At 36.5% G+C, this 16,238-nt stretch overlaps 1 protein-coding gene across 3 annotated transcripts in view; it reads right to left on the reverse strand.

Annotated features, from left to right (window-relative positions):
* The window catches only part of RBM25 (RNA binding motif protein 25), a 33,100-nt gene that overhangs the window by 11,161 nt on the left and 5,701 nt on the right, over positions 1–16,238 (reverse strand). For 2 of the 3 annotated variants that reach the window (XM_085224868.1, XM_085224869.1), the window contains exons 2-9: positions 14,941–15,061; positions 11,802–11,851; positions 10,650–10,820; positions 10,290–10,347; positions 9,170–9,330; positions 6,039–6,221; positions 3,816–3,869; positions 3,473–3,556 (exon numbers count right to left, since the gene is read on the reverse strand). In XM_085224868.1, coding sequence (XP_085080994.1) covers positions 3,473–3,556; positions 3,816–3,869; positions 6,039–6,221; positions 9,170–9,330; positions 10,290–10,347; positions 10,650–10,820; positions 11,802–11,851; positions 14,941–15,046 — 867 coding nt within the window. In that variant the 5' untranslated portion in view covers positions 15,047–15,061. The remainder of the gene's footprint in view (positions 1–3,472; positions 3,557–3,815; positions 3,870–6,038; positions 6,222–9,169; positions 9,331–10,289; positions 10,348–10,649; positions 10,821–11,801; positions 11,852–14,940; positions 15,062–16,238) is intronic. The other variant, XM_085224870.1, reaches the window with a different exon arrangement.

A 16,238-nucleotide genomic window follows, 5' to 3' on the forward strand; every position in this document is an offset into this window, starting at 1 on the left:
TATTCCCGACGCAACACACAAGGCTGGTAATGGAAATACCAAAACCGCCACTGATTTTAAAATATTAAAGAGGGTTTGGTGGGTTTTTTGGAACTCATAAGTATAAAATCAAAATGCAGCAATCACAAGACTAGATTTCGTGCAAAAGCATAGATCTACACAGACCAGCAATCTCCAACCTTAGCAGAGCCGGGCTGGCCTCAATAAGCTGACTAAACTGCACTGACATACACAGTGCATTGCCAGTCATGACTCAAATGGGCCACAGATTCCACTGGTCCTATAAGCCACTTGGGTACAAGCAGAGGGAACTTCTAGCTAACAAAATTTAATCCTGTTCAACAAGAATATATTTCAGTGGAATGCTTACTGGGACACTGTTTTCAAGAAGTCTTGGCAGACCGAAACAACCCTATAAGAAAAGTTGGGTAAAAAAATTTTTTCCACTTACACATGGTGCATGTGGTTTAACAGTGAAGAGAGCTGCAACCTTTCACTCCCTAAAAAAATCTAACAGTTCATTGGTAAAAATTGGACTCTGCAGAATGGAATCCTTAACTTCCACCACTGCAATATGGAGAGAGTTAAAAAAAAGGTTGGAAATAGCTCTTTTGAAACACAGAAACTAAAGGGTTACCTGCTACAGTTTTACTAAAAATTGTGCAAAATTGCCATTTTTAAAATTTCAATTAGAAACAGTTCCTATGACCAGAATTCCTATAAGACAATAGAAAATACATCAACAGAATGATAGATAAATCCATCCTTGGAAGCAATTGTTATGTGTTAACTTACAGATGCTGTGCTAGGACATGGACCGCCAACACTGGATTAACCTTGCCTACAAGCTATGTTTCTGGGAGGAAGAGCAAGTACACGGTTCACAAATATACCAAATAACAACCAAGTATACCAAATTTCAACCTGACAGATGCCAGAATACCACTTTTTTTTTTTTTTGAAAAAATATTGAGCAGAATAAACATGTTTATCCCCTTTGGCTCCACGTTTACCATCACTGAAATGAAATTAAAAACTGGAACAATCAAACAGCATTCTGTTTTTTTTTTTTTCTTTTCTTTTAAACAAAGCATGTAAGACAACTTTAAAAAGCAATCTTACCTGATAAATGTTCTTCTGCCATAGGCACAGGGACCAGAGAACCAACAAAAGATTACAGAAATAAAGCTAATTCACTAGTGATTAATGTATCCATTGAAACTACTCTGCATCAATAGCACAATACAGGCAAACCAATATTGGATACATTAAAATCACAAAAGGAAAAAGGGACTAAAAATGGTAGGAAATAGGTAGAAAATTGGTATGAAAAACAAAACTTGGATTCTACGAGATACATGGGGCTGAAAATCAATTTCTAAAGGACCATATTTTACAGGAGCTTTATAGTATTAAACCTCAGTCTAGTCAGATGCTAAACTAGGCTGCCAACTTCTAAAAATCCAACTTACCTCAAATTTCATATACTTTTAAAAAAGTTTATATACTGAAGTGGTTGATACTTACAGGTTATCTTAGATGTTCCAATAGAAATTTCTTTTGTAGAACTGCTTTTTTGCCACTCAAACTTTGTGGTGAAAAAAATTTTATTTTTTTTTTAAACTTAAAAATAAAGTTTACACATGTGCAAACACACAGCCTTGTATATGAAAACCCATTATGTAGGTCCGCTTCCTTAAAATCCAATTGGAAAAAAAAATAAAAATCAGCCTACTTCACAATCTAAATCTGACCTCAACTTCTATCAGGCTAAACAAGAGGATCTCAAAGGGTAATGGGACGGGAATGGTATCTGATATATTGAAGTAATGAACAGAAATGAACAGGTAGAAAAATTATAAATCTTACCTTGAGCTCTCTTCAGACTCGTCCGTGCTGTAAATGGACGCCCCCTGCAATCCTGATACCCTGACAGTCTATGGTTATTGTTTTATAAACTCATACCAAAAACATGCAAAGGTTCACTGTGCTCACTAACCAGCTGCTAAAGATTCAACAGCCCCTTTTAAAGATATCCAATGTATACAGTGACTATTTTCAGTTTGACTTTGATGTTAAGTAACAAGAATAGTCCCCCAGTAATAAGGATTAAAGGCAGAATATGCCCGAAAGCATCTGGAACAATTAAGCACTTTTTTTTATTTGCTCTTGTTTTTGTTAAGCATATTATTTGTTTGTATCTTAATAACAGTGGCTTGTTGGGGCTTGGAATTGAACACAGTTCTACTGAAGTTCCACTGTGAATCAGTTTCACGCTGAATTGCTGCACTTCTCCAGGTGACTTCTTCTAGAATTTTTCCCCACATGTTCACCTCTAACAACTCTGGTCAAGTGAAAAACCAAATGCATATACATCTAGCAATGTGCAGTCACTTGCGTTTACACAGATTAAGTTGCACGAAAAGATGGTACCAGCTTCAGTAACTACACATGGTAAAGCTGAGTAACGGGGGTGTACTCCACCTAGATGTAGCTTCAACTTTTTCATTAACGTTGATTACAGGGTATTTTGAGACACGAGCACGGGCTCAAAAGAGGAGTGTGCTGCTATCTCCCTACACCAAGGGCCATTCCAGTTTCGTAGGGGAAAAATAATATCAACTTTAAGCTAAACATTAAAACAAAACATTACATGCATAGTTGTGCTTTATGATATATCGTTTCATTCTACAAAGCAGAAACATTCACAGATGCGATAGCATTAATGGAAACTTCCTTAAGTGAGAGCTAAGGTGGGATTTAATGTACACAAACATTTCCAAGCCAGTTACCCCTTTGCATATTTTTCTGAGGGGGCATCCATAAGTATAATAAAAAACAGAAGCTCATACTTACATCCTATTCCATGTTACTTTCCAAGCTGTGAGTTTCATCTTGCATTAGTCACCATATGATCTCTATCATAATGGTGGGGGTCAATGAATAGATTAGCTTTATGGGAATTTACAGTTCTTCCATGCATCTAAAGTTTGGTAAGTCTGGTAACCACTGACCTATTTTTAATCTTTCCCCCACTCTTAACTTAGAACTACTAAAATAAAAGACTTAAATTTAATTCAACTTTCAACTCTTCATAAAATCTTGGATTATGTTATAAATCTACCTACAGAAACACACTCAAGTGTATGTCTTACACTGCAGCCCCATTTAGCCTTTAGCTATAAATATCTTGACTTAATGTATGTGAAGAAACTTAAGTTGCCTTTATTCATGTTAAAGTGAGAAGACTGAAAAATAATCAGTAGCAATCAAAAGCCTTAGCATAAAGATGTCAAGGGCCACTTTAACGTGGTAATTGTCTTTTTTGACTGGTAAAGAGTTACATGTATATTAAACCTAATATAAGCATCATTTTAAGTGATATTGCAATGTACTGCTAAATTTTATAATAGTGTCTTTTTGGATTTTGAAAAATTCTAATTTGTATTAAGCGCAAAAACAAGAATACTACCTTGTGTGTGTCTCTGAATTTACTGATCTCTCTTGATATCAGGTCTCTTTTGTCTTCCTCCATTTCTATAGCATTTATATCCTCCTAAAAAACAAGGGGGACAGGAGGAGAAGCATTAAGAGCTGTTTGTACAGACACAGGAGAACAAGAGAAAAGCTGAAGGTTAGAATTTTTCAACCAGTCTTGTAAGAGATAAATAAAGTCCTTCTGCAGTACCAAACCTGACAGTCTGATGTTAATGAGTGAAAAAAAATAAAAATAAAAAAATCAGATGGACAAGAGTCACAAATCTGGCAACTAGCAGTAAACACAGTCATTGTCAAAGCCTACAATGTAAACGAACCTTGGTGATGAGTGGATAAGGTATCAGTGGGGCCACTGGAAATCTGCGGAAAATCTGCGGAAAAATCCACGGAGATTTTTTTTTTTAAAAATAGATTGCATACTACTCTGAAAAACAATGTTTTGTATGTTTGTACTATAAAGCAATATTGTATTGCTGTGATCTTATTTCTTGATTCAACAAAATTACAGAAGAACCTCGCTAATTCTCCCTTCTCTGAACTACTTCAATAGACAGTGATGTCTCATATTATTAAGACTTCACTGAATCATCAAGTATACTACAGGATATTAGTATGCTATGAAGACATCATAAACAAGACTAAGCTACACTTGCCAATACAATCAGTATATTTGTGGTGCACGAGTCTTGATTTACTCGCTAATTCGCAAAATTTGGTAAGTTGCACCTACTAACTAGTAGTGCGAATTAGCGAGGTTCCCCCGTGCTCGAAATTGAAAAACAGATTCCACTCACTCTCAGTTCCCCGCACACATTTTCAACTCCCCCATATCAGACATGCCTTCATCCATAAGAACTAACACCAGACTCAGTTTCTAACATCGGTGGGAGTTTTCCTTGCCCCTCTGCCCTTCAGGGCACAAAAGCCCCAAAGCTAGCAAGCTTCCCCACCCCCCACACATACATATCTGCATCCATCTTCCCTTTCCCACGAGACCACAGTCCTCCTCTCTCTTCTCTTATGGCCAAGAGAACAATGAGCTAGGACCATCTCTTCACTCCCACCTCTATCCACACAGGCCAATGATGGCAATTTCAAGTTTCTTTTCCTTCTTCCCAATATGGGAGGAATGATGGGGTGAAATTTCAATCCACAAGTGCTAAAAGCATATTTTATCCACTTGACTAGCTCAGATCGGTCAAATTTTACTTCACAGAAAACTAGCAGAGTGTCTTTCTGTCCCAGTGACATACTCAGCACTCATCTCTTTCAAGACTGATGCTCTCTTACAGCATGTAACTACCTGTCCTTATTCATTGCCATATAAATGTACTCACAGGACAATTTTACATTTTAACAATGCATCTAACAAAAAACATAGCTGATAGCATTAGACAGTGACTTATTTGTTAATTCTCATCCAAGAAAGCATCTTCTCCCAAAGGAAGGGAGAGAAAAGAAAGACAAATTCTCAGCTCAGCACTCTTATGCCTTGGGTTAGCCATGGCTAATAATGTTATGGGGAAGATACATTCACTCCCTGAGGGAGATGTTACTTCTTGCACCACACTTAAACCCCATAAATATCTGAAACTGCATTATTGACTTTGGAATAGGTACTTTACAGAAGACTTAAGTGGGTAAAAATCTTGGTCAAACAATTCTCCAATCTTTCATATTAGGTGCAGAATGGCAAGTGTAAGACTCCATTTTCCCATGGTTAGAAATTTGGCTGGAAAAGCTAAGTCTGAGTTTGTTCATTCTTAATCCCTCTTCTCCAGAGTTTGTTTTAAACCACAAAAAGGTCATTCACAGAAGCAGGTCTAAACCAGAACATTCATTCCTGCTTAACAATTTTTTTGCATTACACAATATAGTAAAACCAGCTGAAAAATTCCAGCCAAATTGACACATGCGTGTAAAAGTGATTTTGTAAAGTAAGAAGATTATAATATGCCTTTCATCCCTGAAGGATCCTTCCCAAAATTTGTGAGGCACACATATATGACTAACGAAGTTCATCCACATGTGGAGAAACAGCTGCAACCAGGTTGGATCAAGGTACGCTAAAAGAATGCATACTACAAGGAAAGAGAGAAATTTGTCAAAAACTACCAGAGCAAATCTCTGCACATTACAAAAGTGCCCTGGCATTATTTAATGAAAATGCAAAGTATGCAGAAAGTTTTTACAGTTGTTTTTAAAGTTCTCATCTGAAAAACCTGCATGCACATGCAGTTTAAACTGCATTCAATTCAGTATTTCCACCTTCAGAGGGATGAAAGGTCAACTCAAACCTGCCCAGATTCAAAACTGTTGTTCCAAGAAGCTTAGGTGCTTAGATTCCTTAACTATCCTGAAAGGATAGTTTCTATAACTGACTAGTTTTCAGCATAAAACATGAAACTGTTGCTGACATCAATGCTTGTTGATCTGGTTTTTCATCATGAGTTTAGGTTAAAAGCGTTTGCACAAGGTTTGGCCATTATATAAAGGTGAGCTGAAGAAAAATCTGCTTTGTCCAAAATCAAAACACATACGTCCTCCTTCTTTTCCTTTTTCTTCTTCCTGGGGTGAGAGTCAGATTCCTGGGAGGGGGCATTGAGCTCGCTGGAATATTCTCGTATTAAGACATCAATGGCCCCTTTAATTATCTGATCTCTTCTCTTCGTTTCCTCATCCAGTGCTTCATCATCATCATTTGTAGTCTCTGGTCTGGAATTCTAAGGAAAAATGGCAAAGTAACAGGAATCAACAAATTGAGAATAATATTAGTTTTACTTTAGAAGTTCACCTTTTGTCATCCCATTAATTCACACAGTTTTTATTAAAACAATCTCCAAGTAGTAACCAACTGCTTTATTTTTACTCAGATCTTCTCACAGTAGCAGTAATAAAGGGATCACAGTTTTACTTGTGGAATGGCAGTTGAGAGCAGACATAGGATTGCAAAATAAAATAGAACAGATAACGGGTGACTAAGGAAAAAGAGCACACATCGAAAGGCAATCATTATAATTCCCCTCATGGTCAAAAGCTTCTGTCCTGTTTCCTTCACAACCTTTAAGCTGTTTCAGAATCAGTTCCTCAATGCCTACTGAGGTGCCACGCACTATAAATGTCCATCTATAACTTTAAAATTGCAACTTATTAACAGAGAATTATACTGAAGAAACTTTGTTAGATGTAAGTATTCCTTGCACAGCAAACATTTTCTTAGCATTGCTGACTAGTTCCACAGAACTGACACAGTTTCTCTCATCTGTTTTCCCCTTTCCACCTTAGTGATTGAAGGGAACAAACACAATGTTCATTTAACTAAATTCCATACGATGAGGTAAAACAGCAATGTGCACACTAAGCAAGACAGCTCACCTCTCAATCCCTTCAGTTTTTTTTTTTTTTTTTTTTTTAAAGGAATCTCACACAAGAATCCAGCTGGGTGTCATTAAGCAATACGGGGCAAATAGAATGAGAAAAGAATGGTCAGAGCAACAGCTAAGAGTGAGGGGTGGAAGGTAGGATTCATTTGGATTTAAGGGAGTGGAACTGAAAAGGTCGAAGCAGAAGTGATCAGGTAGAGAAGGTAACTAGATAAAGATTTGTTTGATGTGTCCTGAAGAAATTCTGTGTTAGTGTATATGTTTGATTTCTTTAAAATTTTGAAGAAAAGATGCAGCACCTGCACATCAATGAAAAGAACCTCAAGCAGAATTATTAAAATACACTTTATCAACATTCCTTGGCAATTCTCAGCCTTTCTTCGCAGTACTACCACGAAAAAGATGTTTGGAGCTAAATCAACTGCCCCCAAACCCACAAGAGCTCATGGGAAATAAAATTCATTAACTGTACAAAAGCTTCACTGACATTTTAAACCTAGTAATATTACAAATGATACTAAGAAGAAAGAAGGAAGTCTGAATGGAAGAGGGCAAACAAATCTGTATCTAGGTTCACAGTTAATGTATTACTTCATTCAAAACTCATTGTGCTAGTAGTCTGCTTTACTGAGCATTTACTGCATTTATTACTATACACTAGGTACGTAGTCAAAAACATCAAGTGTTTCAAGTGATGACTATACATCTAGTTCTCATAAAAAACAAACTCATTAAAAGGAACTAGAAGTACTTGTGTGTTTGCAATTCACTTTACAGACTTTTATTAGCAAACCTAAACCTTCTAAAAATTGATTTTCTCATGTGATTGAGTTTCCTGAACAAGAGCCTATTCAATTCCATTTTACAGAAAGTAATTGTTTTAAATACTAAATATCTTAAGGCATCTATGGTACTTTAAGATCGCTAAAGACCAAGCTCAACAAGCTGTGACACAAGATGCATTATTTTAGCTAAGAAATACATGAGATTAATTTTAACACACAAACTTGAGATATGACTGCCCACTGTCTGATACCTACATCATCTACTGAATTATGAACTTCTTTCCTTTTCATTAACTTGTTCCAGAAGATTTGTCAATAAACGGGAAAGAACAGGCAGTTAGTTTGCAAACTCTGGCAAAGTAACAAATCTGGAGTTTATAAACTTAAGAATTTTTAAACAAAACTGAAGCAACAGAATCATATGGTACAGATGAACTTTAGAATTAATTTTTAATTCATTCCATAGATTCAGGTGTATTTTATAAATAAGTATGAGCAGATTAAACCTCAGCTGTGATGAACAATATGCCCCAGCAGCCAAAGGGGCCACCCATGTCCCGAGGCGTACCAGGGACAGCACAGTTAGCTGCTCAAAGGTAGGGACTGTCCCAGTTTAATCGGCACTGGTGCAGTCTCACCTTGAGTACTGTGTGTACTTTTGAGCTACTGCACGTAAGGTGTTTAAAAAAAAAACAGTACAGCGTGTCCACAGGATGGCAACAAACGTGGTGAAACAATCACAGGACATCATCAAGAAGGCTCAACTGAAGACATTTGTTTTTTTCAACTTACAGGAGGCCTAACAGATGACCTCATTCCTGTCTATATTTTCTTCGTGAGAGAGAGCATAGAGGGAGGTGCTCATTTGTGCATTGGTGACAGGACAAAAGAATGGCTTAAAGCTGCATCAGGGAAAATTTAGACTGGATCTTAAGAAAGGAAGAATTTTTTATATCGAGAGGATGAAAAAGGCACTGGAACAACTTCCCAGGGCAAGCATTCGCGACTCCAAGGTTGTCAGTCTCAAAGAAGCATTTGTGCAGTGCTTGTAGATATATAATTTAATTCTTAGATTGCCCTGTGCAGAGTCAGGAGTTGGAATCAATCCTCATGGGTTCCTTCTATCTCAGGATATTTTATGATTCTATGGCTGTAAAAGTGAAACAAAGCTAATTTGTACATAACTGTGTTTGTGTTAACCTACAATGTTGTGTAAGTTCACCTAAAAGGGATAATAAATCTTAAATAGCTCTAAGTGGGTTAATTCAATCATTTGTTGTAAACACGGTATAAGTTTTCAAGAGTACTTGTGAAAGTAGAGCTTCCACTTCATTTCCTTTCATTGCATCCTCAGACTCATTAATTCGATTCTGGCAAAAACCTAAAGTGAATTAGTGGCAGAGACAAGAAAAGAAACTAGAAGACCAGCTCACAGTCTGATCTAAAAAGCACATTACATTGTCCTCCTGTCAAAATAATACAAGTCATATATGATATACACACCCCATTAGAAGCCTTTTTCTTTGCTTTCCATTCATCTAGCTGAGCCTTTGTCTTTGCATCAACTTTTACTAGTAGTTTCTTCTCTCCTATCTGGAGGTCATGGAGTAGTCTCAGTGCCCGTAGTGTGGATTCTGGTTCTTTGTATTCACAAAATCCAAAGGCTGAAATGGATGATTAAAATGAGAAGCAAATGCGTTAAAGCTCTATAGGTAATTAGCTTTCTTTAAACAAACAAGCATTATGTTTTGAATCAAACTTTGAACATAGATACTGCTCTTTTTAAAACAAAACAAAGATACAGAAAGATAATTAATTGCATTAACTTTTGATATAAAGAATAGCCTTGTGAATGAAGTCAAAGCAATGCACAACAGTATAGTTTGGAAAGCATTCTAAACGATCTTAGCTAACAAATGTAGCCTATACAAAGAGACATCTCAGATTTGCAATTGCCTGAAGATCAAGGACATCACTCAACAGTACAGCATTAATCTAGAGCATTTCACAACAGTTACAGAAAGTAGTGAGGGAAAAAAAATATTGTGAAAATTAAATAATCATATATGAGAGATGAAAAAAATTATTATAATATTAAATTATAAGAAATATTAAAATAGAAGAATATAGGAAAACATTAACAGTGAAGAATAGCCATAATTGTTTCATACATCCACTGGACAAAGATTATAGTAAAAAAGTCAGTACAATAGGGATGAAAAACTTTTAATAAGGAAAGCCTCCTGTTAAGGAGGTTAAGGATGATACACAGTAATGGCAATGACTACTGATAGCACTGCAATTCCACTCCCCCGGAACTTAAGTGCAGGCTGGTAACAATCTCTCAAAGATGGTCTATAAACACCTGATTTAGTCTCAGAAAAGTGAACATTTGTCCCCTCAAATATAGTTTTACATTTAATCTTTCGCAATTTTGCTTTTTTCTCTGTGTTGATTTCAAGGACAGAAAACACTAACTCTATATCAGGAAGCATTTAACAGTTAAGTATTGTTTTAAGATATTAAATACACTATTAAAATAACAGCATGTCAAACATTTCAAAATCTGCCAAGTAATAAAAACATTACTTTGCTCAGAGATTTTGAAAAGCGTGAACGTTACCTTGAAGTTTTCCAGATGCCCCTTGCACTCTCTTCCAACTCAAAACCAAGCCACATTTCTGCATTAAAGATAAATAACATTTGAGTATTTTGTTTGAAACATTAAAAAAAGTTAACACTTGGTGCATGCACACAAAGTGAAAAAAATAAGCTCTACTAAAAACAAGCCATGTCTATATTCACTGACATACACAACTAAAAAAAAAAAATTACTCTTCCCTTATTTACCAGTTTAAGGTCAAACCCCCTGGACTGCTAATCCAGTGAGTACGACCAACTCTGCGTTTAGTTTCAGTTTCACTACTCACAACTTTATTTATTAGCCAGGGATTAAAGTTAACAGGCAGCCCACTACACTTACTGCTAGAAGCTGCCGTATGAGCATGTCCGAGGCCTTCTCAGAAATGTTGCCTACAAAAACGGTGGTCGTGGGACCGCTGTTTTCATCATTTTCTTTGTTCTTTAAGCCAGGGTGATCTTTCCTCACTCCTAAGTGTTTTCCAACCATAGACACTGTGGTAGGAACTAAAACCTAGAAAGAGGAGGAGAGAATATAAAATAAAGCACTGCTGTTGTTTTTGTCCCTCCACCCCTATTTAAATTTTTAAAAACAAAATAGGATAGACATGAATTTGAAAATTCTTTCTTTATATGGCCCTTGGTTAAATTTACAGAGTGAGTAAACAATAACCATATTTATAGAACATCAAGAGAATGTCATTTTTTGATGAAGATAGACAGAAAAAAGGTATACCTAAATATAGCTGCTGGAAGTTACTGTATGCATGGTGAGCATACAGTAATATTAAACATCATTTGTTTTACAAATTACTCATTTGTGACATATGAGTCATTGGAAGTTGAAGCACTGCACCTAACAGTGTGCTGGATGCTTAAAAAAAAAGCTGCAAGCATAACAGTAACTCTGATTTAAATCTCAAAAGGCTTCAGTGGACATATGACAGGTCTTAAAAGCTTTCAGAGCAAATAAACACTACTTGTTTAGTTGGTCAGTACACAGCTCATAGCCATTTGCTTTCAGCTAAGGAGCAACTACTTGCAGAACAAACTGTACAGAGACAGAAACAAATGTCTGTTCCAATTTGCTGCACATCTCTCCCCACTAAAGTAAGATTAGGTATGCACTGAGCCTCCTCTCAAAAGTCCTTCTGAATGTGTCAGTTTTAACAATGTTATCAGGAAAGTGAACAACGTATTTGTTCCAGCATTTTTCTGTTGAACACCACTGGTTACCACAAACAACTTTCTCTAGCAGATAATGCAAACTATCAAAAAAAACCAAATCAGTATTCTGGGGAGATTTCTTACGCAAAATCACTGAAATGCTAATTCACCTACATGTCAATAAATAGCCTTTATACTTTAATTAGCATAATAATTGAAATAAAGATTAAACACCTCCTTCTGCAGTATGTCTTTTTAATGAAATAGTTCAGAAGACAAAAATACTGTTGAAATCTATGCACGAAACTCATCCTAATGTAACACTTACAGTTGGAGCAGGAGCCATAATGCCCATTGGCACAGGAATCATGGGGGTCCCTGAGAAAGACAAGACATAACATTAATATGCCCAGTTAAGATTACTGATAAAACAGATGAATTGCTTGCAGTCATGTTTACTAAACCAGACAGCAATTTTGGTGACATGAGAGTTTTAGAGTATTGATTACCAGTAATTCCTTAAGCACTCAAGCACAGCCTGTGCACGCTTGCAGAACATGAATGTCCTGACCACTTCTAACACATTCTCATTTTGGCTTTGTTCTTCACAAACATATTGTAAAGCACATTCAAACCACAGTATTGCTCTAAAAGATGAACGAGGTTGAGAATTCTATAGACAAAAAAGCATCCTAAGTCCAAAAGGTGGTAATCTCATTCTTTACTTGCTCAGTTCCAACAACAAAATCAATCCTTCATGCTGTTTAGGGCTGAGGTTCAATAACATGAAGCCTGATGGCATTCTTTATTGTTTCTGACATAGCTTAATAAAGGTTGCATTAAAAAAAAAAACAATTCAGAAGAACACTATCTTATTAATTATTGAGCTTAAGTCCTTTAAATTCTAATTAACACCACTATTTAATAGTGTGAAATTATGTAATATCCTTCTACCCACTACAATACTCACTGATGGCTTTAAGCACTATCATGTTAGCTAATACATAATCATAAGAAAGGCTGTTTACCTCTACATACCAACTGCTCAGAGAAGAGCAAATACCTGATTTGAGTTTTGAAGCAGCTTCTTGGCAAGGAAAGAATTTACTCTCTGAGATACTCCAAATGTAAATGCTTGCATGGAACATGATAAAAAAGTCCAAAAAATGCCATTTGCCAAATGCTCACAGTTCAGGAGAATAGGAGGTTTAACAACAGACATAATAAGGAAGTAGTACTTTTACACAGCTGGTAATGAACAGCTGGAATTTGGAACAAAAGGTGACAGTCGAGACAGTATCAACATGTTCAAAAAGCATAAAAATGCTCACGAATGGTTGAGACCAGAAACAGATAAAGGAAGTGCAAAAAGATGACACTCTAACATCTTTATTTATCAGTTGTGAAGACTTCAGTTTCAGACATGAAAAGCAGACAGGTGCATGCACACATCTAAATAACATCACCTATTCCCACAGCTCAGACAAAATATCAGGCCACATGCATTGCTGATGTGACCTCACAGAACGTTTCTTATCTACGGAAAGGCATTTAAGCTTTATAACTTAATTGTATATGATTTTGGCAGAAGACGAAAGATACCTACATCACCTCCCTTTTGACTCCTTCACATTTCAAGACGGAAACGCGAGTTCTGATTTCTAACTATCATCTTTTTAAGCAAAGCAAAACACTCTTCCTGCCTTCATTTTTGCACAAGCACACTGTTCTAGCAGACTTATTTTTACAGGTTGGATAATTAGATTTTTTTTTTTTGCTGAACACCTAGTTAAACCTATTTTAATTGCAATTTTACACATGGAATAACTTTAGAGTAGACTTCTAAAAGGTCACTGTGGCATTTTCAACTCTATTCATACACTTAGGCTGAGAAATTAAGCCCATATATTTTAAGAGGCAGAAGAGGTTTAGGAGGAAGTTTTTCACTTAGAGGGTGGTGACGCACTGGAACAGGTTGTCCAAGGAGGCTGTGGATGCCCCATCCCTGCAGGCATTCAAGGCCAGGCTAGATGTGGCTCTGGGCAGCCTGGTCTGGTGGCTGGCAACCCTGCATATAGCAGGGGGTTGAAACTGGATGATCATTGTGGTCCTTTTCAACCCAGGCCTTTCCGTGATTCTATGATGCTAACTCAACAGGTAAGCAAGTCATACTTCTACTGCGAAGAGAAAAATTAAGCTCCCTCCTAAAGGCAGGCTCCTCCAATTCACAGTCTATTTGGATTATTAGCACTGAAAACAAGATAATTTTTATAAAAATTCAAATAGCAAATGCACAAAAAATTGTGCATAAGTTTATATGTTAAGAACAAGTGTTTAGAACAGAAACGTAAAATATTTTTCAGAAAGCTATTTTTAAAAGCATCTGTTTTTTCACAAAACATTATATAAATCAAAACTAATAAAGATAAGAGGTAGTTTTAAAATTCAGCCTGAAGTCTTTGATGGCAAAGTTTTGACTGATCAACAACTTTTAGCACTTTTAGCAAAAAACAGAATCTCATGGATAGAAGAGCAAGAGGAAAGAACCAACCCATTAGTAAGGCCTAGCATGATGAATGAGCGTGCACAAACCACTTCTGCATCCAGCCATCTGGTTTTTGAAAGCCTTTATTGTCTAGACAACACTTGTGCACAACACAACTCAAGACTATACAAACAGAAATTGTTTTCTGCAGCCCTTCCATTATGAATTTTAAAGGGATAATTCTCTGAAGTATTCCTCCCTACATCTCCCTGTCCAGATTCCAGACACTGTTATCTATACTGGCAACATATAGAAAAAAAAGAAAGGTGGTCCCAGATCATAAATTAAAAATTTCAACAAACACACTCACAAAAAGGAAAAACTGATCTTGAAGATGAAGAAGGAAAAAAAAATAAAATTAGTTTTGGGAAGGTTCTAAGGAATGAGCAACACAACTAAGATAGCAAGATGTGCGGAAGAAAGTATGCAGAAGAGAATACAAAGAAATGATATTTCTGAGATAGATTTATAAGAAAAAAACAAACAGAAAACAACGTAAGAAGGTGAAGCTTCTCTGAAAGTTATTCCTATATTTTCACACTGTGCATATTTGGTGTAGACAAGTGTTTCCAAAAGCTATTACAATGGCTTATTTGAAAGTAATCAAAACCTGCACACTGCTAAAGAAGTGACTCTTAAAATACCTAACAAAAATGACAATCTAGCTTCAGGTTTAAACAAAAGGACAGTAAAACTGGTATTGTGTCTAGCAGATTGATCTCTGGTCAAAAGTAAGCAGACAGTGGCAGACCAAACAGAGTTTGTGCACCTGTCACGTTGTGTAGCTAAACTAGAGACTTGACTGCAATGCACACAAATCAGTGTTACTGAAATACACTTAAACACAGTAACTTCTGGAAAATAGCAGCTTATAACAAAAAGGAATTTCTTTCTGCAACAGCTTCATACACTACCAACTTACCAGGAGGCACAGGTGGAGGAAAGCCAGGAAACTGTGGAGGTGGAATCCCGGGGGGAAGAGTTGGGATTCCCATTGGAGGGCGATTCAAATGAGGTGGGAAAGACATTCTTACAGAAGCAATCTGTCAAAAGGATAGAAAAGGAAAACTGTATTAGTCAGTTCCCAAAGATAAATCACAAAAGCAGTACAAATGATACATACCTAATGACTTTCAAGCTTTATATGGACATTCACCTACAAATTAGAACTATTTTTAACAATAAGATGGGGAAAAGTTTCCTCTAATACAAGTGTTCCTTACCAACAAAAAATAGCACTGAAAAAAACCACGAGAACCATTATGTACCTCTTCATACTAATGTTTTATAAAGAATGTGAACTAAACAGCATTTAATAGCACGCATGTTGTTTCTTCAAAATGAAGCTTTCTTTCTTTGCAGTATCTGAAAGCAGAAACAAGTTTGGAATGCCCTCTTCAATATAGCAAGTAGTTCTCCAGAACAAGAAATGATCATACACAACACAACCATAGCACAGTTTCAGAGAAAGAACTGGGGAATCTTCAGGTACAGCACTGACAGGAATTAAAGATAATAACACGCTGGAGAAAACCCCAGGCACCAGAATGGAGACAGTTAAACACTTGGAAGAAGGTCCTCTGATCTATTTTTAACTTCCCAGCTCACAGACCTTTTAGAGTTCATCATGGAGGATAGCCTGGGAGCTGAGGGTCAATGTGCTATCATAGAAAATAGAACATTTAACATCATTTTTCTACTCAGACAGTTGCTTTTATGCAGATATTACTGACCCTACAACAGACACCACCCAATAAGACTCAAGATCACTCTTAACAAAACTAATGCTCTTGCTTCCAGTATTTAACCAGCAACCTTACATAGTTAAGTCTTGGCTTTCACTCCTTAAGACCAAAAGGAGCACTGGTTATCGACACCCACAGCTGGTCATACAGCTTAAATCTTTGTCACTACCCTTGTTAAAACACACTAAATTACTCAGCAGTAACTTGGCATGCCTGTATTTTCTCATGAGCACATGGTACCATCTATACCATGCTAAGGAAGCACTGAAACTTCAAATGCCCTGGATTATATAGATAGAAGGCATGAAGAGAAGCAGATAAGAGCTCAGCGAGCTTCCCATGTACACATATATGTTTCCTAAAAGACTGAGCAGTACCGTAGGCTGCAGAGCAGTTTGTTTTCCCATCAGGCAAATGCAAGTCAAAACCATGACAGAAGGCCTTGAGAACAAGAATTACAATGAATAAAATGCTG

This window comes from Meleagris gallopavo, chromosome 5 (genome assembly GCF_905368555.1).
Source record: "Meleagris gallopavo chromosome 5, MGAL_WU_HG_1.1, whole genome shotgun sequence".
Lineage (NCBI taxonomy): Eukaryota > Metazoa > Chordata > Aves > Galliformes > Phasianidae > Meleagris > Meleagris gallopavo.